This window comes from Cydia fagiglandana, chromosome 2, assembly GCF_963556715.1.
Source record: "Cydia fagiglandana chromosome 2, ilCydFagi1.1, whole genome shotgun sequence".
Lineage (NCBI taxonomy): Eukaryota > Metazoa > Arthropoda > Insecta > Lepidoptera > Tortricidae > Cydia > Cydia fagiglandana.
Window position 1 is genome coordinate 21,962,013 of NC_085933.1, and position 25,430 is coordinate 21,987,442.

General features: G+C 38.0%; 1 protein-coding gene across 1 annotated transcript in view; it reads left to right on the forward strand.

Moving 5' to 3' along the window:
* LOC134678858 (uncharacterized) overlaps positions 1 to 25,430 on the forward strand; it is a 164,272-nt gene that overhangs the window by 128,394 nt on the left and 10,448 nt on the right. The window contains exons 26-27 of the mRNA XM_063537578.1: positions 3,477 to 3,571; positions 6,129 to 6,198. Of these exons, the coding sequence (XP_063393648.1) occupies positions 3,477 to 3,571; positions 6,129 to 6,198 (165 nt within the window). The remainder of the gene's footprint in view (positions 1 to 3,476; positions 3,572 to 6,128; positions 6,199 to 25,430) is intronic.

A 25,430-nucleotide genomic window follows, 5' to 3' on the forward strand; every position in this document is an offset into this window, starting at 1 on the left:
TCTTCGCACGTTCTCCCGCCATCTCTCCCTGTTGGCAGACTGTCTGGCACAGTCAGATGAAAAATATACGTAAATATTATACTTTCACATGAAATTACATTAACGATGGCATCGTCGCATTTGTCATTGAAAATGCCATGCAGAGTTATCTTGGTCCAACTCTATTAGTTTAATTCAGCTGTTATTAAAGTCAATTTTATTTTTATTGCAGTGCCAATTTAATCTGACTAGGTTTATAGTTTGTACCTATCAGGGTGTACAGATTGTTTAGTGGACAACCAATCTCAACAATCGTTCTGTTCCATTTTAAAATGACAAGTGACTAAGCCAAAAGCAATCACATTTTACTGACCGATTTGACGGATTCTAATGGTAACATTCCATTTCTAACCGCAGCTGCACTACCGGTACTGAACGCGTCGCTGTCGTTGTCAATTTCCATAGTAAAATGAACAGTAAAGCAGCTGTCGTTGGAAATGGACTGTCACCTCTAGGAGAGCAAAAATGTAATAAAATGTCTCATACTTGCAGTAAAGTTTCTACCAAAATTCAGCGACTTTTTAATTTCTTCTTATTCTTTCGCTATTTAAAATGACTCGTGGTTGCACTACGGGTCCCTTTCACTCTTAAGTCAACATTTACCAAGACTCCGGCAATCCAAACACACTTCGTTTCACTGAACGAATGGAACGCGTTGTAAGGCACCGATACTGAATGGGCAAGCTGAATGGAATGGCTCATGCTCGATGGATTGCTATACTGAAATCCAGCGGCGCTTTTATTTTCTTACCGTTCAGACGCTATAAAACACAACGGGCGCAATGTTGGTTGCGTTTATGAACTCAAAAAAAAATAATAAAAAAAAGGTTGTATTTCGGACCCATGGTAAACTTAAAGATACATTACAAAACTAATTCAATATAATTAGATAAGTTAAACAAAATGACTAAATTTGAAATAGTCTATTTTAAAAGGTAGTGTTATTAAAAGACGTAAGTACCTACATTTATTAACAAAAATTAACTGTAAAATGCTATGCAATACTTTGTCACTTTTCATTAATCGAAACGTGGCGCGTGCGTTATAATCAAAGAGAATAAAAATAAAACGGTTGTTAAAGGTTTTCATTCTCACCCAAAAAATGGCCTCAAGACAAAGGTCTCGGTCGAGTGGCAAAGGGCAAAGTCCAATGGTAACAATGCTCGAAACATTTGTAGAAGTGGTTGTCATGACAGCAAGAATTTGAATTTCCACATAAACAACCTTGAAAAATCGGCCATGAGCGTATCGGGACAAAATGCTATTCCCTTCCCTTTAGAGCACAAAACCTCCATAACTCGAAATATTCAACCTCATTAAGACGAAGTAACGAGCGATCCCTTCACGACTATTCAGTACATTTTTTACCTCGAAAAATGAAATTTGACCTCTACACAAGTCGAAAAAATAGTCGTATTGTTTTACCACCTCTACTAACAAACAGACAATAAAAACTGTATTTTCTGAGTTTCTATAATTACCCCCAACACGAAATTTTCAAGCGTTTTACCTCTGTAACTCGAAACCATTTTAAGACAAATAAAAACCTGCAAGAACCTCCCTATGCTCTCGATAAGACGAAACCTCGTTAACACGAAGATTTTGGCGTTTCCCTTGAGATTCGTGCTATGGAGGTTCCACTGTATACACAAGTATTATTATCTGTAATAGAGAGCGCTATTATAGGTAAGCATCACACCATATACAGGGTGTTTGGTAGTTGGTACATCATTTGCCAAATTAAAACGGCAGATAGGTTGAGTCATTTGCTATCTTCCCAGGCCTATAAATTTTTAGCGCACATTTTTTTTGCAGTTATTCGTAAATTTCAAATTTTTACTTGAGCAGTAGTAAAAAAACGTGGCTAATTTTTTTTTCTAGACATGAGCCGATAGCAAATGACTCAACCTATCTGCCGTTTTAATTTGGTAAACGATGTACCAAACACCCTGTATTATTTAGGAACGATGAAAATGAACGAAAATCTTCACTATATGCAGCTGCATTGTTAATTTCATGTGTCAGATGGAAAATTAATTACGTCAGATAAATTATCGATTGTCGGACAGACGCTTGTATATTCGAGAATACATTAGACTGATCTCTTGATTTCCGGCGGGCGCCTGGCTGACCGCCAAGTGGCCGCATGGTGAGGATAAAGACAGGCTGAGCGATTAGCGGAACGGTGGAAGGTGTGTTAAGTGAAATGAAAGACAACCAATAATCATTCATAAATAAACGAGTATTAGTAATACATAAATAAACGAGAATTAGTAAGGCAAATTCATGTAACGTTTCCGGAGTATTTCAGCCCCAGAATGTAGCAGTCTACCCATAAAATATATATAATTATATTACATCAATAAAATCTTCTGATCTACTCTAAATAGATGGTCTGCTCAACTCTGGATATAGGTACATACGAGTATATCCGTTGTCTGAACCAACGAACGTTAACAAACCACAAATTTTGAATCGCTTTTTATGCTGCTGTCAATCGTAGTCCGATCCGTTCTAATACGAAAAAAACAGCAATTTTCATTAAACTGTGCAACTTCGCTTGAGCTTATTTTATCTCTTGCCAATTGATTTCGCTGTGTACAGCACTTAATCCTGACCCGAACCGTCGCATCTGATGCTAAGAATCCACCCAGTTTCTACTTACGCAACAACTCCGTTGGAACCTCTCCTGTTTCTCGAGAGGCCTTACCTTTTTACTTACTACTTAGGACTATTCATATCCGCTGTCTGCAGTTGTCAGTCCTAACTGTTGGACTAATTTTGAACAAACTAACTCATTTGCAATACTTCACTGTGCACCTTGATTGAAACGTAGCTTCAAGCAGTTTTACTCTAATACGACTATATACGCTTTCTACAGCTCTCCGACCTAACCCGACCCGTCGGACGCTAACAAACTGGCCCATTTACAATTCACTCTGATTGAAATGTAACTTCACTGGAACTTCTCTTGTTCGAGCCGGTTGACCCATAACTCTTGAATCAGGTGAGGTGAGTGAGCTCACCGTTCTTGCCAATTCGCTGCAGTACTACTGGTATTACTATTACTGCTGCTGCTGCAGTAATGCGGCGCGATATTACTGCTGACTGCATTACTTACTGCTGCAAATGTAAAAGCCCGGGCTGCAGCAACGTAGTCGGCCGACTGCATCACTGCAGGATACGTCTAATATACTATAAAAAATATTTTTTTCTAAAAATGATATGCTCTACAAATAAGATCGTGACAGATATTTTTGCGCCCTTCGAAGAGTAACATATTATTGCAGGTGACTGTACCTTATGTTCCTTAAGAACGGTATCTACCCAAGTTTTACTTCACGGCTACAAAGTGGCAGACCTGCCAATGGTTGTCAATTGGTTGGTTTATAGATACTTATTGGCCTGTTATTTATTTATTTATGTTTGTATTGCAGGTGAACGGGATTGTCCTGCACGGTCGATGTCACCTCAACGCGTCCGCCATCATCAAGGGACTCGTTGGGCCAGTCTTCAAGATCATACTTCTAAGGTACACATATATTATAAATAAATTAACCTAATTTTTAGGACATTCTTACACAAATTGACTAAGTCCCATGGAGGAGAGATATACGTTGAGAATAATATTATATGTAAATATTGAAAGACATGTATTTTTCACCCGAAATCAACACAACTACCTTTACTTTGCCCTTACTTTTACTCCAGTATCGATCCTGGGGGCCGATTTTTGAATTTCGATCGCTCGATTTCGTCACTCGAAAATCGGTGGAAAACTGCGAAATGCTAATTTTTGAAAAACCAGCGACATTTGGAATCTAGTGGTATTGACCACTCGATTTAAATTCTATTAGTAGAATTTAAACGCCTGGTAGTGGAGATATCATTTAACGAAATACACAAAATCTAGTGGTCGAATTTCAAAAATCGGCCCCCTGCTCGGTGACATGCTCACAAGACAGTATATAATTCAAATAAAGGGCTCGCACTCTTAGACACTCACCTAACTCATCTTAAAACAGATTGATGATCACTACTTATACTGCCGTATTCGAACTTCAAGATATTCACAAGAGACGACACGTACTAGATCCATTCTAGATACGTTATAGTTTAGATGTCAACTAGTTCTCTTTTGCAGCGCAATTCGGGCAACCAATGTCACTTTTACGTTAGATAGAGTAAGATATCTATTAGATGTGAATTGGATCTCTAAGTCATATCCTGTGGAAATCGTTCAAGAGTATCCCCAGAATCGCGCAAATGTCAAATTTGACAGGTTAGATATAATAACATATCGTTATCGTATCTTGGTGATGTCTAAAAGATATCTAATAGATGTCTATTTCAAAATCCGAATCGGGCCCAGATACAATGCACAACACAATACGTATTCTATTGCGAAATTCAGAAAATTTGCTATTCTGAACCCAGCTTATTATAAGTACGAATAAATGGATGACGTCACTACACAATACACATAACGGGAACATTAAACGGTGGAAGGGTCGTTTTAATGGGACCCATGAGAAAAGGCGTTTACTAGAAGTGACAGATCTACGACATAGGTATGTCTATGTATGTATGTATATTGTGGCCCTAGTGAAAAAGGGTACAAGTCTCACGCAGCTTAGGAGTAAAAGGGCACAGGTGTTACTTGGAACTTATACCCATTTACAACCGCGCTGCCCGAGACATGTACCTTTTTTCACTAGGGACACAGTATTGTAGGTAAGTACCTACAATATCTACATACAGATGTAGTACATTGTTTCCATCGTATGTTCTCGGACACGTTCGTTTTTTGTCATGCTACTTCAGTCAACCTCAGGACTTTTTGTACCGAGACTGACTGAAATAGCAAGACATACGATGTTCGTACGTTTCCGTGAAAATACGATGGAAAACAATTATGCACTAAATCTGTACCTTCACTTAAAAATAACTTTCATTTATGGTGATTTCGCGCATGTCAAAAGTGGGATCAATAACACACACATATAATAATATGATCGTGATGATTACAATCATTGTTTGCCTAATTTCACGAATTTTCGAAGATATACCTGCAAGAAAATATGAATAACTATGATTGATTTTTTACCGCTATTGTATATTTCGACATTCTCGATTGGCCCATAAGAATGCCATGCCACATCCCTTACCATAGATCGGCGTACACACAAGCTCCTCTCAAAGCTTTGTCGCCGGCTCGTTAGTGGAATAAAAGGCTACTTGGAGATTCGTTGACGGGTCCGATTAATCGTATTTTTAGAAAACCTTTCTGCCATATCATACCTTACTCCTTTATAAATGGGTAATAAAGGAATGTAACATTTAAAAGGAATTTCCTTTAACGTAAAAAAACCCGGCCAAGTGCGAGTCGGACTCGCGCACGAAGGGTTCCTAGGCATTACGCAATAAAACGGCAAAAAAATCACGTTTTTTGTGGGTATAAGAGCCCCACTTAAATATTTTATTAATTGTGCTTAGAATTTGTCATTAGGTGTATACCTAATATCGGCAATAGAAATACATAGGTAATCTGTGAAAAATTCCACTGTCTAGCTATCACAGATCATGAGTTAGGGGTTGTACACAAATCACGCGAGGTGTTTTCGGTTACTTTTTGACCCCCCCCCCCCTTTGGTGATATTTGGTGCGGTTTTTGGCTACCCAACACAACCTCACGTGTATTTTTTTGAAATTTATTCTTTCAGCCTAATTTTAAGATAAATAGTATTTTATATAGAAAATCTTGTTTATTTTTCCATTTTCTTTAAATTGACTCGCTATTTTGAAGCGCAGAGTGAAGATTTTTTTTCTTAGTGTCGTTCACCGTAGAAAAATACACGTGAGGTTTCCTTATACCCGCCCTCCTCCGACGTGATCTATCGTGATTTTTTCGTGACCCCCCCCTCCCCCTATCGAACCTCGCGTGATTTATGCACAAGCCTACCTGGTGACAGAATTTTAATTACATTTTTTTATTCCATTTCAATCTAAATGTCATAGATAGACAGGTAAAAGAAAAAAAAATGTAATCAAAATCATAGAAAATCTTATGTAATTATATTTTTCAACAGGCGGAAGTCGGCACTAGAAGACGTCGCCGTAAAGCCACTGACCCAGTTTCCGGTCGCCCTTGAAGAAGATGTAAGTTTACATTTTACACTTTCACTTTTATCAGCTTACTCAACCATACAATAAATAAAACTAATCATAAAATAAATAACTAAAATCTATTCCTCTGCGGCATGATGCCGTAGATGCTGGCAGCATTTCCTCGCTCTATCGGCAATACTTATTCTTCGAGCGAGGAGGCTGCCAGCTCTACGATCACCGGTGGCGTCTGCCTAATTATAGGCAATATTTAACCACTATAATAGTGGTTAAATATTGCCGAAATATGGCACAATGGATGTCGATTTTCAGAAAATGCCCAGCAAAACGAACTAAGTGGTCCTTCTTTTTGCAAGAAAAATACCTTGACAAGACTTCTAACTTAGAAAAGCGGAAGTACTGTCCTAAAGGTAAACGTTTGGGACGTTTGAAAGCAAATTACTATTTCTAATGCCAGGATTTAACAAGTAACGGTTGGTGCCCACCAAAATTATTCAATCCATGTAGGTTACATGAATTAAATATTTTTGGTAGGTAGGTACCTCATTAAAATTTAACAAATGCAACCGTATTACGAAACCCATTCGTAATCAGTGTTAACTCCGCTCCTAGCAACCAATTACAACTGGTATTTTACAAAAAAAAGATAAATTACACTTTATTATTTAAATATGTTTATTAGTGTACGCTGACCTTGTCGCGTCGGCTGTCTCGCTCGCACCCGCAGCGTATCGAATGCCACATAATCCGTATGATTTTCCTTTCAAACATTTACATATAATAATAAACTCTAAGTCAAAGCAGAGATGATTGAAAATCGATAACCACAAAAAGTTTCAGTGTTTACGTTTTCTTATCATACCAAACAGACACAAGTGGCAGTTGTGTTCCTATTAATTTTAGACTTTGCTTCGTTGTAATAGAGTTGATAATCAAATGGCGTTCTCGTAGGTTGTAGTAGTATGAGTATAAAGTTTTTTTTGTATAATGTTATCTTACATAGCAATGTCATATTGCAAACATACCGTTTGTAGTTTGAGGATGGTTTAGAGCCGATATAAACGCGTTGGATTTTCACCATCATCGTGTGTTTAAAAATAAACTATTAATTAAATTTAAGAGCGGAAAGTGTGTTTTATGTGAGTGTAGTTTTTAAAAGTTGTCGAGTGAGAGATTTCGTTGAAACGTGTAAAAGTCGTTTACATTATTGTTTACAGTGAAATAGTTTAAATAATCAATTGCTTAAAGTTGTCCGACTCAGGTAAACGGAAATAGTAACAATTTTTAATGGCAGTAGGTATTTCAGAAAGGGTAAATATTTTTTACTTACGGAGCAAAAACTCTACCAATAACGACTTGTGCTTAGATAGAATGATGTTTGTAAATACCTGGCGTTTTTTTAATAATCCCTAATTAACTTGTTGACTAATCTCTCAGCCTCTCCAGATTATTCTAGAGACCTTTATTTTTAACGGTTAACAGCGGAAATACCTAATTAGGTTTTGTATTACCTTATGAAGTTTTTTTTTATTCGACGCCTCAAAAAATTTCTAAGGTAAAAATATATGTGACTCAAAACAAAATAATGATGGTTATTCAAATAAATTGATAACCAGGTATCGTGGGAGTAAAATCTTTTAGAATAGTTTGTAGTCTCGCCAAATACATGCTCAAGATAAATATTATGTTTTTATCAAAAATAAATATCGATAATATAATGGCGTCTATCGTCCTTTTCCAGACAGTCGCTTTCTTGTGCACCTACAGACCTACATCATTCTAACGAGCCCAAACTCAATGTAGTTGCGTTTTTTTATTACAGAGTAGGTAACCAATACCCATGGCCACCTTCGGTTTCCATCGTCAGCTAGATGGTAACCCAAGGATCTACAACGTTAAAGATTGCCTATCAAATATCAAAAGTGCGAAATAAATCGGAATAATATCAAGTGTAATTGGAAATATTGAATTTAGAAAAAATATGTGCTTGTTTATATTATTGGGGTTTTAAACAGTACCTATATTCCAAGCTTTTCATATTTTCCAGTCCGCTAGCTTACGTTATGGTACAGTCATGCGGCCGTTAGCGGCCGCTAAGAAGCTCAAAAGTGGTTACGTTATATCATAATTTGTAGACTACAAATCTTCTCTTTACACATGAAATGTTCATATAAGTTGGCGATGGCTTCCCTTTTGTACACTTCAACCATCACAGTGTATCTAAGCGTCATCATTGTAGTTCTGTGTGGTAGCCTAAAGTTGCATTGTCGCCCAAATGTCATTGTTGTCGCTGAATCAAATTCACATGTTTGACAAATTTCGCTTGTCAGTGGAGCATAGACAGAAATAATCATACTGTCTTATTCTTTAGCTATTATTATAACACCAAAAAGAGGGATGAATATATTTAAGTTTATATTCTATATTTAGATTATATTCTATATTATTAAATTTCAGCGTAATTGGAAACTAGTTACTTCAGGTGCAATAGCAGAGCTAATCCTGATTTTAATTATAATTACAACTTAATTAACATGTGAGATAATTACTATTTATAGACTATCCACGTGAATATGTTTACTATAAACACAGTTAAACTAGTTAATCAGAATTATAACTCTCCGAAAGCGTCTTAGGAAAATCATAGAGCTACAACGTATCAAACTTTATTTTATTATATCAGAATGCACTTTTGAATCTCAAAAAATCATCACCAACTCGTTATTCTCCCGAGAAGAGCTTGCTTAATGAACCAACGTGTCACTTTTCCTTATGTATTAAACATTAATCGACACTATGAAGTATTGGGGTTGATTTCAGAAAAGATGCATAAAAAGTTGTCAGTGTGGCTTGTTATAGAAAGTTTTTATTCAAATTATACTTAATTGGTTTTCAAGAATTACACAAATTATACATTAAAAGTTATATGTTATTCCATTCCTATCATAAAATTAAAAAAAATTTGCTTGCTGCGCTAGAATACTATATTTCCTTTAATCTCTAGCATCTCTAGACTCTCGCGTGTCTCTAGCATACTAATACTACCTAAATACCTGCAATAAAATTGAATTATTATGAAATGGAACACAGTTACTTTTACTTTATTTCGTTAGATTTTACAACAAAACAAATTCAATTCTATTTCGTAACACCATTGGTTCAAATTTGACTGCCCATTTTTCTTGTATTTTAAGCTAGAGGATAAGGTAAGTTTAGCGTGAATTGTACTTTTGACGGTACTGATAATATTGTTCATACCGTGCACTGGATGTATCCGCTCAATACACGTTATTCGAGTATAAAGTAGTCGTGTCACTGATACGTGGTATCAAATGTCAAATGCCGTGGGAAATATCTGACTAATTAGATTACGTTCATTAAATTCACTCAGATATCGAGTAAACCTGACGTGTTCAATGAATGCTCATTTATAGTCGTCCTTTTTTTAGTTATAACTTTGGGTTTAAATGCCTTAAATTAGCATAGTTACTTAACCGTTGTTTTTCATTCCAAACTTCAAACAAATTTTCTATGACTTAATTAGTTTCGCTTTACAAAACTAAATTCAGAAGACAGATGATTATATTATAAGGTTTAAGTAGGTATGGGTGGCTAACAAATAAGTGCATTCCCGTTGCCAGGGAGGTTTTGGGATTATACTGAACCACTTTTACTATGGGAACGACCTAAAAAAAATTGTCTGTTTCATACATTTTGGCTGATCTATTTTCTATGGGACGGTAAATTTTTTTGGCGATTTCGGGGTTGGGCCCATAGTAAAAGTTGCTCAGTATAATCCTAAAACCTCCCTGGCAACGGGAATAGACTTATTTTTTAGCTACCTTGTAAAAACAATACACTCCTTTTTTTGGGCAGTTGTGTGAACATTATTTTACGTCACAAGTTAGTTACCTAGTAGATGACGTTCATACATAAGTAGGTAAGAATTATTAAGATGTCCCCAAATTTTTTGTAATGTTGCAAACTATCATTAGATCATTACCGAATTTAAATGTGACATGTGATTAATATTATGCAGCTAAAACTCATAGTCAGATATTTTATTTATGCAAATTAAAATCTAAGTCAAGTTTACAAGAAATCCCCTTTTCCATTCAAGCAAATTTATGTAAATTTATAACTGCGTGAAACTGGTAAATAATTGTTCAAACAGTTCCGACTTGCCAACTGACTATGGTCTTTATCAGTATGCTAATAAGGTGCCAGGGTAGCCAAGATGTCAATCAGCCGCTCCGTGGCTAACGATACGGTAGTCTCTCTCCATCACTCTTCCATATTATTGCGACAGTGACAGTTGCGTTTCATTCGCTACGGAGCGTAAATTATTGGCATGTTGGCTACGCACCCTGGGCGTAACAATGTGCTATTGAACGGAGGTATGCTAATTCGAACATTGATATATAGTTGAATGAATTGCTATAGCTACTATTCTAACAATAAGTATACCATAATAAGTATGGTGGTATAATCCGAAACGAACTAGATGAGGCGTTATGGAAATAAGTACTAACTAGAGATGCACCGGATATCCGGTTACTATCCGGTATCCGGCCTATCCGGCCATTATTTTACTATTCGGCCGGATACCGGATAGTATTTTACTATCCGGCCGGATACTGGATAATAACATTGCTTGATTTCGGAGTAACAAAACTGGATTTAAGAAACAGGCACGGCCATAATCGTACTTGTGTATTATCTTAAAACAATTAAATCATTCCACTTACTCGCACGCGCACTCATTTCGAACCTAGAAATGAGTCCGCGCGAACGTTCACTAGGAAACAGGTCAAACCTGCAGAATGCGCACCTGAAAAACCGAAATGTGGGAATAGTTCCGCTGGCCGAATATTCGGCGGCCGGATACCGGATATTCGGCCGATGGTGAGGCCGAATATCCGGTATCCGGCCAAACAACTATCCGTTGCATCTCTAATAAGTACTCTTTTAAGGCGTTTATTTAGATCTAGCTTCTGCCCACGACTTCGTCTATGTAAGATGATAATGATTGATAAATCTATCCTATGTCCATACTTGGCCATAAACTATCTCCATAGGGTGCACACACAGACAAAACATCCTCCAGACTTAGCATAGTCGCGCTACCCCCACTGCTACGCATACGGTAATTTTACTCCATGTTCGAGTCGAAAGTGTCTTTGTGTGACGTCCGTGTCTTTGAACGAACCAATCACGGCACGGGATTTCGCTCACCCCCGCATTTTTGGCATCATCGGTTGCATGAAATAATTGCTCTAAACTTGGTCTAGAGGATTCCTAGTCTATGGGTGCACACGACAGACATGTCCCCAGTCCCACTTAAGCTTAGCGGTCTTGACGCCTACGTCTACAACTCTAACGCTACGTCTTACGTAGGCGAACAACGCGCGAACGCGGCGCGGCGCGGCGCGGCGAAATCAATCCTTTGATGCCCATAGAAGTGTCCTACGTAAGCGATCTCGTTGCGAACGCGGTGCGGCGCGATTTGCACGCGAATGTCAGGCGGCGCGGCGCGGCGCGGCGCGGCGGCGGCCGCTTTCGCCGCGCCGCGCCGCGCCGCGTTCGCGCGTTGTTCGCCTACGTAAGACGTAGCGTAAATGTGTGGAGCGTAGTTCCGTGTAACCTCTTAATTAATTAAAATGGTAGGTTTCATAATTCCTCTGTACCCACTTAAAGGATTAAACTATATGTAGCCGGTTTTATCGACCGTGTTACACTCTCGGTAAGCAAATATCGTTATCAGCGTTAATACTGTTAACAGCGTTCATACGTGATAACGAAAGGGATTCACTTTGAACTATTGCAATTATTTACGCTACAGTGGCTGGGCGTTATGAATCTTATGAATTCAAATCAAAAGCAAAGGTAAACAAGGGCAAATTCGGCTAACTTTTGATAAATAACATATAAATATTATATAAGTAGAATGAAGAGCAAATCTGTTCGATATTGTTGGTTAAATATTGCAAACAAGATTTTAAAAAGCGTAAACTTATTTCTAAAGCTTATTATACCACACAAGACTACACATGAGTGATAAAACAACGTGGGATTAATGGTGACTCGAAATAGATAATTCAATGTATGTACTTCTTTGTTAAGTTTTATTGACATTTGTTATTAGATTTTATTCTAGAAACATTCTAGACTAGTATTTTTTATACAATTTTTTTTTATGTTTGACGATCTTTTTGTGAAATTCTTAGTATTAAATTTGATCTGTATAATAATCCAATATTACTATGGAATAATATTAACTTCAATAAATTGCTCTGATAATTAGCTTAAGATAATATATTATTATGTAAAACGTTCATAAGTGCTTGTTACTAGGCCTACATGAATAAAGTATTTTTGACTTTGACTTTGACTTTGACTAACTAGTTACGATTACGACACTTCGATGACATTACAAGTAATGTTATGGTAACTTTAACATAACATTAATTAATAAGTCCACTTGGCCTTAATTATACATACATATTTATATTTTTTTTTTAAAGCTAATTAACCGTTTAGGACTATGAGAGCTCATAGTTCCCTATGACAGTTTCTTCAAATCCCTTTTGGTTGGGTTTAAAAAAAAATTTGAAGTAATATGTTTTACCGTAATTTTAATCAACAATATGAATTTTCTATTTAAACAAAATAAAATAAATTAAATTGCTTTAAATGTTATATTTCTTAATAAATTAGTGTGTTAAGTTTCCAATAAATTACCAAGTAGGTACATTCATTATACGTGACAGCTAGTCAGCTACCCCATATGAAAATGGCCAAACCATATAGCTATGGCTGCCAATAATGCCATAGGGACGCGCGAGGTACCTACCTAGAGTACCTAGGTATAGGAAGTTTGAACGAAATCAGCATAATTCTAGGTTCGTTATTCATAACTTCTTTCTTTCTTCAACAACTTCATTTTTCATAGGGTATATATATGTATATCACTGGAAACAATATTGACTTCACGTACAACCTACGCTGATAAGTCGGCTGAACTTTTTTTTTTCTAATGAGGTAGGTGTGTGTAGGATAGTGTTACGATATTTAATTTGATACCTTTAGTTTCATCTCGAAACTCGAAAGTCTCATCTCGACAGCGTAATTAAATACTTTATCGAAAATAAACTGTCTAAAGTGCAAACTTCAAAAGTGAAGTGACAGTGTTACTAGGAGTGAACGCTTCATGCAAATCTGAAACGACCCAACAAGTAACAGTGCGCCGTGACGGGTTATATATTTTTTATTTACATTTTAATAGATTATCTAAATTTCACATTCCTATGAGTAAATTTTATAGACGAAAGTGAAATCGTAAGTTGTTACTAAATACATACGAACAAAACTGTAAGAACCTAAGTGAAGTGACAGTGTTACCATGGAGTGATCGCTGGAGGCCGCGTCAGGCCGTGTCGGGTGTAAATGGAGTGATGACTGTGATGAGCGAGCCCTGTCGCGTCGACCCGGAGCTGTACAAACCCACCGCGTTCCTGCGCACGATATGGCGGCGGACTCTGTCTTTCAAGAAGAGAAAGGTGAGACAACAAACTCTAATCTAAAGTTTGGTGATCGGAACTTTTTGAATCACCACCAACCTATACATGGTCCGTTGTTGGGTACAAGCTTCTTAATGTACCAGAGGTGTAAATAGTGATGAGCGAGCCCTGTCGCGTCGACTCGGAGCTGTACAAACCCACCGCGTTCCTGCGCACGATATGGCGGCGGACTCTGTCTTTCAAGAAGAGAAAGGTGAGACAACAAACTCTAATCTAAAGTTTGGTGATGGGAACTTTTTGAATCACCACCAACCTATACATGTTCCGTTGTTGGGTACAAGCTTCTTAATGTACCAGAAGTGTAAATAGTGATGAGCGAGCCCTGTCGCGTCGACTCGGAGCTGTACAAACCCACCGCGTTCCTGCGCACGATATGGCGGCGGACTCTGTCTTTCAAGAAGAGAAAGGTGAGACAACAAACTCTAATCTAAAGTTTGGTGATCGGAACTTTTTGAATCACCACCAACCTATACATGGTCCGTTGTTGGGTACAAGCTTCTTAATGTACCAGAGGTGTAAATAGTGATGAGCGAGCCCTGTCGCGTCGACTCGGAGCTGTACAAACCCACCGCGTTCCTGCGCACGATATGGCGGCGGACTCTGTCTTTCAAGAAGAGAAAGGTGAGACAACAAACTCTAATCTAAAGTTTGGTGATGGGAACTTTTTGAATCACCACCAACCTATACATGTTCCGTTGTTGGGTACAAGCTTCTTAATGTACCAGAGGTGTAAATAGTGATGAGCGAGCCCTGTCGCGTCGACTCGGAGCTGTACAAACCCACCGCGTTCCTGCGCACGATATGGCGGCGGACTCTGTCTTTCAAGAAGGGAATGGCGAGACAAAAAATCCTAATCTCTAATAGTTGATCTGTGGAACTTTTTTTATCCTATTACCTATTTATCCTGCTGGGGTATCCCGAGCCTCTCTAAGTACAAGAAAGTTCAAAATATAGTACAATGTATCCCATAGTAGAGCTGTATAAACTCACCGCGTTTCCGCGCATTTGGCGGCGAACTCTGTCTTTCAAAAAGAGAAAGGTGAGACAAAAATTACTAGCCTAAATTTTGATTTTGGGATGGGAGCTCACTCCTTGAATCTTCCGCGCCAGCTCGTATTGTACCAGAGAGTTTTGGATTGAGGATGTTTACGTTCACAAAAACACCACAACCAAACCTGAACAAAACAAAACAAAACACACAACAAAACAAAATCCGTGTGTTCACAGAACAAAATATGAAGGTAAATATCAAATTACATTTAAGATATGACAATACGATACTCAAAGAGTACGGGTTGAGGTTTGAACCCATCCATGACCTTACCTTTTCTATATAATATTAATTATGGTGGCTTCTATAAGCGGCGTAATATAAAAAAATCGATAGCTTAAGTAGTTCTTGAGATATTTAGTGATGTCACAGACAGACGGACAGACGGACAGAGTCGCACCATAGCGGTTCCTTATGTAGCTTTTTGTTACGGAACCCTAAAAAGAGAAAGAGAAGTAAACTTATATGTATACCTATTATATCATTTACTTATAAAAGAAAATCGTTCTAAAGTCCCAACCTAAGAAGGCTTTATTCGTAACGCAAAGGAAAACTTCGTTTCGAAGTATTTCTACCTGAACACGTGTAAATTTAATGAACCTTATAGGACACGAAACACCATGTAATATAGAGCATTGAGTTAAGTGCCTTGGAAACTTGTCCGAATGTTCAGGTTGCTTACACTGAAGTCAATTACGATCCATCTTTATACTAAGAAGAGAAAACTTGTTTGCGAAGACTCAAAAACGGCTGAACCGATGACAGTTCAAAATAGTTTCCATAGAAAAGACATATGTATTTCATTTTCACTTTCAAGGTTTTTCCATGCTTTTGTACAATTAAGTATTCCAATCCCTCCAGTACCTACATGTACTAGACTAATTATATAAGTTTGACTAGAGCTCAAAAATGACCCCACGGAAATTGTGCCTCGAGCGACTTTACCTTAGGCCCCCCCCCACATCTAGCGTCTTTCGAGCGTCGGCGTCTACAACTCTATGACCGGTACTTGACGCAACGTCGACGCAACTGCTGCGCAGCGACGTCATTTTCCATAGCGCTGACCAGACACCGACGCTCGAAAGATGATGACGCTCGCTAGATGTGGGGGGGCCCTTACTGAACTGCGCGCATGTTGGCAACGTCAACTATTGTAATGCCACGCAAGAGGTTTGACATATAGAATTTTATTTTAGCCAATACCTCGCGCGTATGCTCGCTCTGTGCGGACCCGGCTAATCAAAACTTAGTGACCATACACAACTTTCTTTTATAGTGGGAAAGGGTGTATCTTTACTGATGTTCAAAGCTATTAGCTATTACAAACCCACCAGGCAAACGGGGTATATTTGTGGAGAAGGTAACTTTCAGTGATATGTGACAGATAAGTGTCAGTCGTCAATCATATATCATATGGACCGTTTTTCAAAAATGTATTAAGAGCTTAGTCTACATTTCGTCGCTAATTATGTTCGTCAAACTCATGGATAAAAATTTGAATCGAATTAAGATGTCTAGGTCGAACCTCTGCTAACATCCGCCGTACAAATATACTCACGCCTATGCTTTAGTATTTGTATAGTTATTTTGAGCGCCGCTACCGAGCAAGCTGTTTATGAATTTATTATGCGATCAACCTTGTACGTACCTATTTCCGAATCCCTTGTTATGTTCGATATTGACCGTCTTCATTTTCTATAGTTAACTTACAAACTCAATTGAAATGTGGTTTTATATGTCGATGTAATGTAATATGCCGACTTTTTAAATTGAATTTAATTGATTTATAATTTTAAATCGAATATAATTGAATTTAAGTTAATTTAATTTAAAGGTAATTTTAATATTAATTTATTTAATTGATTTTAGATGGAACGTGATTTGCGTAAGGGTACGGAACCCTTCGTGCGCGAGTCCGACTCGCACTTGGCCGGTTTTTTCAATTCGGGCAGGGGTAGGAAACTAGAGCGTTCGGGCATCCTTGGCTCCGTTCGACTCAGCATTTCTCCGAGCAATTATTAGGGTTGACACAACTTGACATCCCATTGCGTGCACAACCAAAGATAAGAAAATTTGGTACTTGAATTTTGACAACCCTAAATAGCCGAAATTGATAGTGCCATATATTAGAAAGGGACAGCATGATGTATCTCACTTCCGTTCACAGCTCAAGTGGCTCCCTATCCGCTTCCGTCGTAACTTTCACGTTTTGTCCCTTCTATATTCTATTCTATTCAACCCTGCAACTCCCCGCTATCTCAAAAATCGCTTCAGTTATCTCTGTTCCGCTAGGTCCGCCCAGAAGTTAATTCTTTCTGTCCCCTCTTCCGCTTCAAAATACTATAATAATTTCAAGCTGTTCGACTTTGGAATTCTCTGCCTCTTGACCTAAGGTGCGCTCAGTCTCCTAACTCTTTTAAGAGACTACTTAAACTCCATTTCTTATCTCTTCCTTAATACTTTTATCTGGTTACTCTTTCTCTATGGCTGGCACTGCTATATTATATTATATTATATATTATATATGTATTTATTTATGTCTATATAAGTATGTTTATGTATTGTATATGTATTTTTATTCTGTTTATTTTTATTTTTTGCATGGTAATTTGTCTGTTTTCGATGTATTTAGTGATAAGTTTCTTTCATTGCATTTGCAACACCTACTGACATATGTAAATTTATTAATTTCCGCTACCCAAAGGTTGTCTGGAAGAGATCGCTTTTTAGCGATAAGACCGCCTGTTGTTTACCTCTGCCTGTATTTCTGTTTTCTTTTGTATTGTCTTCTTTTATTGAGGTGTGCAATAAAGAGTATTTGTATTGTATTGTATTGTATTGTACTAACTAACAGGTACTTTTGCTGTGATTCGGGGCGGGGTAGAGCGTGTCCGTTCTGTATGAAATACTATAACGTATTCTGTGGCTTTATGTAAGTAAGAGAGCTTGTTCATGTGCATAGTGCACTCTGGCGTGACTGACGTCAAGACATAATGATCTGATTATTTCATATGTAACTATAATCGACCACCCTATGTTTGCGGAAGTCATCAATCTGCGAGCTAAAACAGAATGGGATGTATCTCGATACAGATGTTCGACGAAGTGATTTCTCAATTTACAAACACAAATACGTCTGGCGGCGCGGAACGCGCGTTTTATGGCTCCTCTACACGATGGCCCAGCGCCGGCCACTCCAAGGGACGCATTTATGCGTTAGAGGGAGCATGTGATATTGCTGTCATTCTACCGCATGGCTGCGTCCCTTGGAGTGGTCGGCGCTGGGCCATCGTGTAGAGGAGCCCTTATAAACGCCTCAGCCCGCGCTGAGGGCCTATTCCATACACTTTAGGTCTGTGTGTATTTTTGCCTGAACATAAAAAAAAATTAGAAGCATAAACCGTTATTATTAATTTGTTCGAAATTACAGGGCATTTTTGATTCTGATTATGCTACAATATTTTGTGTTTTGATGTTTAATTGTAAATTCTCGATTTATTTTAATGAGATTTCGAGAATTATGCCAAGAAGAAGGAAGATTATAATGAACTCGTATTGGGTTTTTTATGATTAATGTAAGTGTGTATTGTTCCATGAAATATTAACTAACAGCTATCTCCATCCAGCTACAGGTTTAACCACTACACTATATTACCATGCAAATGATATCGAGGATTCGTGGGAGATTACATTGATAATGATAAGGATGTTTTTACGGATAACGCATCTAATGGACTATTGCGATACTGTTTGGTCTAAAAGTTTTTTGGACCGTATAGCGCCATTTAGTGCGACTGTCAAACTCGGGCACGGTTTTTTCTTCTTTTTTTCTCTTTATTTTTAGAGCTTGTCACCGAGGCGAGGTGAACATGTCGCTCCATAAAAAACCACAAATTAATATATTCTTACAACTAACTTATTCTACATACTAAAGCCTTTCGTACAAGCTGCAATAGCGCCATGGCGGCGTCCGACAGAGGAGCAGCCAGGACGCTATAGATCTTTAATTTACAATCAATAACTTTTTTGAAATCGACACGGCTTCCATATTTTAGAGATACTTACATCATTTTTGTTTCCTTGACATAATAAAAATAAAGTTTACTTGACGTAATAAAAATTTAAATCGAATTCTAGTATTTGTCTATCCGCGCAGGCGCTTACGTGTTGGGTGCATTGTCCATTATGTCGCCTTCATCTTTCACTTGTGACAATATTTAACTCGACTTTGGCACGTGTAAAAGTAGATACCACTTGTTTTTATTAACCACCGACGCAAAAAGCGGGGCGTTATATGTTTGACACCTATGTCTGTCCATCCGTCTGTCTGTAAAATCTTAGCTCACGCATGGAAAGATGCGGCGGTTTTTTACGTGAAAGCAAGTTTTCTTGCGGTGGTTCTTGCCGTTTTAAGATTATCAGCTCTTTTTCAAAAAGATGTAAGGCATTTTTGATAAAATGTATTTTTATGCTTGGGTTTTTTTTATTTAAATATTTATATTTATGCCAACTTAAATTACTGTCAGGAGATCAAAATTTATTTTGAATACTTTGATATTAAGTCCGTCAATATTTACAATAGACACAATAATTATGATGTCATATATGATCGTGGTATTACTAGCGGTCATAAAGACAAGTCAGATTTGTATCAAAAGCGGTTGATGAGACCGAAAACCCTTCAAGTGGAATCCATCATTTTTCAGTTGGTGGAATTATAACTATATGTCCATTAATTAAATTTCAAATAGACATTCCCGCTGTAGGAACTTGCCTCGCAAAGGGATAATAACATTGACGTATACAGGGTGATTCAGGAGACGTGAGCAGGACTAACACTGCGCATTTTGTAAATTATAAGCAACTGTTTCGTATCACTATTAGTGAGATTAACGTTAATTTTCTACTCGTGTTGAAAAAAAAAATACGACATGCATGGTCACCCTAAACTTAGAATACTAAACTAGGTACCGATATTCTGTGTCAAATTGAATGTCATCACTGTCATCACGGTTTGGTTACTTTTGAAAACTCGTATCTCACTCAAGTTTGACAGGTTATTTTCTTCGTAATCAAAATGCTGTCATTACGGTTAAAGAGGTTTTATGTTTATTAATTAGGTCTTGTAGGGTAACCATGATTGTAGAGAGTTAAATTTGCCCTCACCAAAAATTTAAAAATAGGAAAAAGTGTCGTTGTTTCACCTAAATACGACGGTGATCGATCAATTATCAGTTACTGAGTGTGCAGGATTAGTCCTGCTCACGTATCATGAATCACCCTGTATATATCTATAGGCTGGCCTTACGGGCACTAAAAACCCTAGTAGCATTTTCGTTGGGGCCTACGGTGCCAACGGTCGGGAAAACGTTGGGATGAGGTTCGTTCCGTAGCCAACATTAATTTTGTATTGGCCCACCATCGCATTTACCAACATTCGCTGTGGCACAGATGCCCAACAATGGGCCTTTGTGTATTTTGGTACCGTTGGCTAAACAACGATAATATTCGTTGGCCCAATGATGACATATATCGCATTTACCAACATTGGCAGTGGCAGTGATGCCCAACAATGGGCCTTTGTGTATTTTGCTACCGTTCGCTAAACAACGATAACATTCGTTGGCCCAATGGTGACGAATACCGCATTTACCAACATTGGCTGTGGCACGGATGCCCAACAATGGGCCTTTGTGTATTTTGGTAACGGTGGCTAGTCAACGATATCATCCGATGGCCCAATGACGACAAATATCGCATTTACCAACATTGGCTGTAGCATTGATGCCCAACAATGGGCCTTTGTGTATTTTGGTAACGTTGGCTAATCAACAATAAATCCGATGGCCCAATGATGACAAAATTCGCATTTACCAACATTGGCTGTGGCACTGATGCCCCACAATGGGCCTTTGTTTATTTTGGTAACGTTGGCTAATCAACGATATCATCCGATGGCCCAATGACGACAAATATCGCATTTACCAACATTGGCTGTAGCATTGATGCCCAACAATGGGCCTTTGTGTATTTTGGTAACGTTGGCTAATCAACAATATCATCCGATGGCCCAATGATGACAAAAATCGCATTTACCAACATTAGCTGTGGCACTGATGCCCAACAATGGGCCTTTGTTTATTTTGGTAACGTTGGCTAATCGACGATATCATCCGATGGCCCAATGACGACAAATATCGTATTTACCAACATTGGCTGTAGCATTGATGCCCAACAATGGGCCTTTGTGTATTTTGGTAACGTTGGCTAATCAACAATATCATCCGATGGCCCAATGATGACAAAAATCGCATTTACCAACATTAGCTGTGGCACTGATGCCCAACAATGGGCCTTTGTTTATTTTGGTAACGTTGGCTAATCGACGATATCATCCGATGGCCCAATGACGACAAATATCGTATTTACCAACATTGGCTGTAGCATTGATGCCCAACAATGGGCCTTTGTGTATTTTGGTAACGTTGGCTAATCAACAATATCATCCGATGGCCCAATGATGACAAATATCGCATTTACCAACATTGACTGTGGCACTGATGCCCCACAATGGGCCTTTGTTTATTTTGGTAACGTTGGCTAATCAACGATATCATCCGATGGCCCAATGACGACAAATATCGCATTTACCAACATTGGCTGTAGCATTGATGCCCAACAATGGGCCTTTGTTTATTTTGGTAACGTTGGCTAATCAACGATATCATCCGATGGCCCAATGACGACAAATATTGCATTTACCAACATTGGCTGTAGCATTGATGCCCAACAATGGGCCTTTGTATATTTTGGTAACGTTGGCTAATCAACGATATCATCCGATGGCCCAATGATGACAAAAATCGCATTTACCAACGTTGGCTGTAGCACTGATGCCCAACAATGGGCCTTTGTTTATTTTGGTAACGTTGGCAAATCAACGATATCATCCGATGGCCCAATGATGACAAATATCGTATTTACCAACATTGGCTGTGGCACTGACGCCTAACAATGGGCCTTTGTGTATTTTGGTACCGGTGGCTAAACAACGATAACATTCGTTGGCCCAGTGAGCACAAATATCGCATTTACCAACATTGGCTGTGGTACTGATGCCCAACAATACCAGTTGAGTTTGCTTGTGGCGTCACTAGATGGCGTTACTGTCTCCAAACATCGAAGTTATAGTTATTTTCTCGATTATTCCGGATATAATCATAATATTTTTTTAAAGTAACTTATAAATCTAATAGCTATTACTATAAAATTTACAAATAAATGTAAAAAATTGTATTTTACCTACATTTTCTCAATTTAAATCTCAAAAAACATAAATCTCGCTTACGAAGTTTCGAAGTGCGGTTAGTATATATACAAATTAGAGTGTATAGTAAGTGTACTTGCTTCGGCAGTACATATACTAAAATTGGAACGATACAGAGAAGATTAACAACAACTGCTGCCTAGGGCCTTCATGTGGATGATGTGGATGACAACCAATGCCTACCGTAGTGTAATTGTAATATTTATCAGCAAAGGCCCAACGTCGTATTACACAACCACTTAACGTAGGGTAACTGTAGGACTCGTAAACAAAAGCCCATTACATAATAGACTAATAGACTGTAGGCACACTATAAATTACACAACTATTTACCTACGGTAGTATTGTAAGAATCCTACACAAGGCCCAACGTTAAAGTTACAATGGCCCTTTGTGGGACAAGCTGTGTTGGGCCTTCAACCTGGTGCACGACTACCTACCGACCTACCTGACTTGCCGTTGGGTAATTGTTGAATTTGCAAACAGAAGCACAACGAAAAAATTGCCCTTTTTTATTTTTTTGCAGTTGGCCCTACAGCAAGCCATACGGCCAAATGTAACAATTAACCAACCATCAAACAATTGTGTATAGGCCCAACCACGGCCCAACCAAAACCACCACCGTTGAATAATTGTATGATTTATTTAAATAGGCCCAACGAAAAAAATACTCTAATAGCCCTCTGTTGGGAATCTTCGGGAGGGCCTTTGTCGAGGGCCCTCCAGCAAATCGTACGGCCAAATGTAACAATTAACCAACCATCAAACAAATGTGTATAGGCCCAACCACGGCCCAACCAAAACCACCACCGTTGAATAATTGTATGATTAATTTAAATAGGCCTAACGAAAAAATTACTCTTATGGCCCTCTGTTGGGAATCTTCGGGAGGGCCTTTGTCGAGGGCCCTCCAGCAAATCGTACGGCCAAATATAACGGTTGCCCAACTAATACGTAAACAAAGGCCCAACAAAATCCCTACAAGAAAATGCTATTAGGGAATGGTACCAGTTCAGCGGTGTTACTCACAAATTCTAGCCAATCGTGCGGTTTAACGCAACTAGTTGCGACCAATAGCGCGCGTGATGCGAACTCATCAACCAATGGCGTTGTAGCGGTGTCACATCGCTGTATACTGGCCCCTGTGATGCCTCATTATTTTTGCCCGTAAAGCCAGTCCCTAGATATCTATGTGAATGGATAATAATATAATGACATTGATGACACTAGAAAATTACAAAACGGAATCGCGTCCTCACGTAAACGTATCGCCATATTTGTAATTCCGCGCATGCTGTTTGTGTGCTCAGGCCCCAGAGACTGACAAACATTTATACAGGTGTCTGTTCACGTCCAGGTGTGCAAACGGCACGAGTCCGTCTGCTAGCCATAAATATATAATGTCCTAAAATTGCTTCCATATTGTAAATAAGTGTCTTTATTGTATCCCATAAAGGTTTAAGCTATAATATGTATTGTTGGTCCGAATTTTCGTTAGTCTCTACTTTCCACACAGACTCTAGTAATCAACCTCCTTTCCGCAGCAGACCCCGCTCATCCGACAGGTACCTACTAGTACCTACTAATAACTTTTTTTTAAGTTTATTAAACCATTGCTAATCTTGCTTGTTAATAAAAAAAATTGCTAATCTAAAACGGATGGTGGCTTATTTAAAAAAAATACGACATTTATCAGCATCCTTTTTCGACGAATATTATAACGAGAAGAGAGATTAAGGACATATTCTGTATTAGGTATGTATCTACATTGAAATACAAATCTGTTCAGTAAATTGTTTTCCTATATATTTCCTATTTCCTACAGTCATATATATTTTAACAGCGTAACCAGGTAAATATTTAGGAACGCGTTTTAATTATCATAATACATATTAGAAATAAACTACTAAATGGTTACGAGTTCCTACCACTATCTGGCGCTGACTGTACTTTTGCAAAAAAAAAAATAGCATTATCAATATATTATATTGTATTAGCACTAGCTAACATAATAAAAAACTGCCGTATTCTAACTTCAAGATATTCACAAGAGACTATACACGTACTAGATCCATTCTAGATACGTTATACCTACTTTAGATATCAACTAGTTCTTTTTTGCAGCGCAATTCGAGCAACCAATGTCACTTTTACGTTAGATAGAGTAAGATATCTATTAGATGTGAATTGGATCTCTAAGTCATATCCTGTGGAAATCGTTCAAGAGTATCTCCAGAATCGCGCAAATGTCAAATTTGACAGTTAAGTCAGTATCAAGATATTATTGAGCACGTTACCACGTTACTAAATATATTAGTGTTTTTGCGTGTGAGTAATTTCCATCAATACGTTAGCGAGTTAATTAGCGAGTTGTAAATAGTAGTTCACTAAACAGTAGCGTGAGATAAGGTAAAATAAACCTTAACACCAAAGGTGAAGGTCTACAATGTTTGTTATGTGGTCTTCTAGTTTTGCTGTTACCAAGTTAGCGTTTGTTAGCACAGTGGTTCTTGTTAACGTATACGTAAGTATGACGTTTACAAGGGTGTAATAGTACATTACGATACAAATGCGAAAAATAGTTTAAAACAGGAATCGCAACAAGTGGCGATAAATTAAAACCAGTGGCGGATTTGCCATAAGGCCAAGTAGGCCCGGGCCTAGGGCGGCAAGATATTAGAGGCGGCAAATTGTGACAAAAAATTCGCTAATGATAACAATTAATAACAGGCGGACCTACTACTTAGAGGGGGTATTCTTTTTATAATTGGGTTTTTTATTTCATAGGTAAGTAATAGTTTAGTATTAATTTTATTCTGTTTGTAGTTTTAGTTTATTTTAATAAGTTATTTTATATTCAATATGTACATATTATTATTGAAATATAAACAATTAATAACTCAAAATGTTGTCAATACGAGTACGATGGGTGCTGAGAAAGGGGCGGCTACAGGGCCTGGGGCCTAGGGCGGCAAAGACTGCAAATCCGCCACTGATTAAAACACGACTCAAAGGACTTATTCGCTCTAGAAACAAAAGAGCTTCAATAGTTCGATGGTAGATATAAATTTTAATAGGCAAATTTTGATTCTTGCATATTTATTGTAATTAGTTTACCTTTGACTGTTAGGTATGCTAAATGATAACCAACTAACCTTTAGCATAAAATATCTTATACCTTTAAGCGAGTAATTCTTGTATATTTATTTATTTATATACATATATATTTCGGGGATCTCGGGGATGAAATTTGCTATATGGGGGGTTGTCGGGGACGAGAAATTGATCTAGCTAGGTCTTAATTATC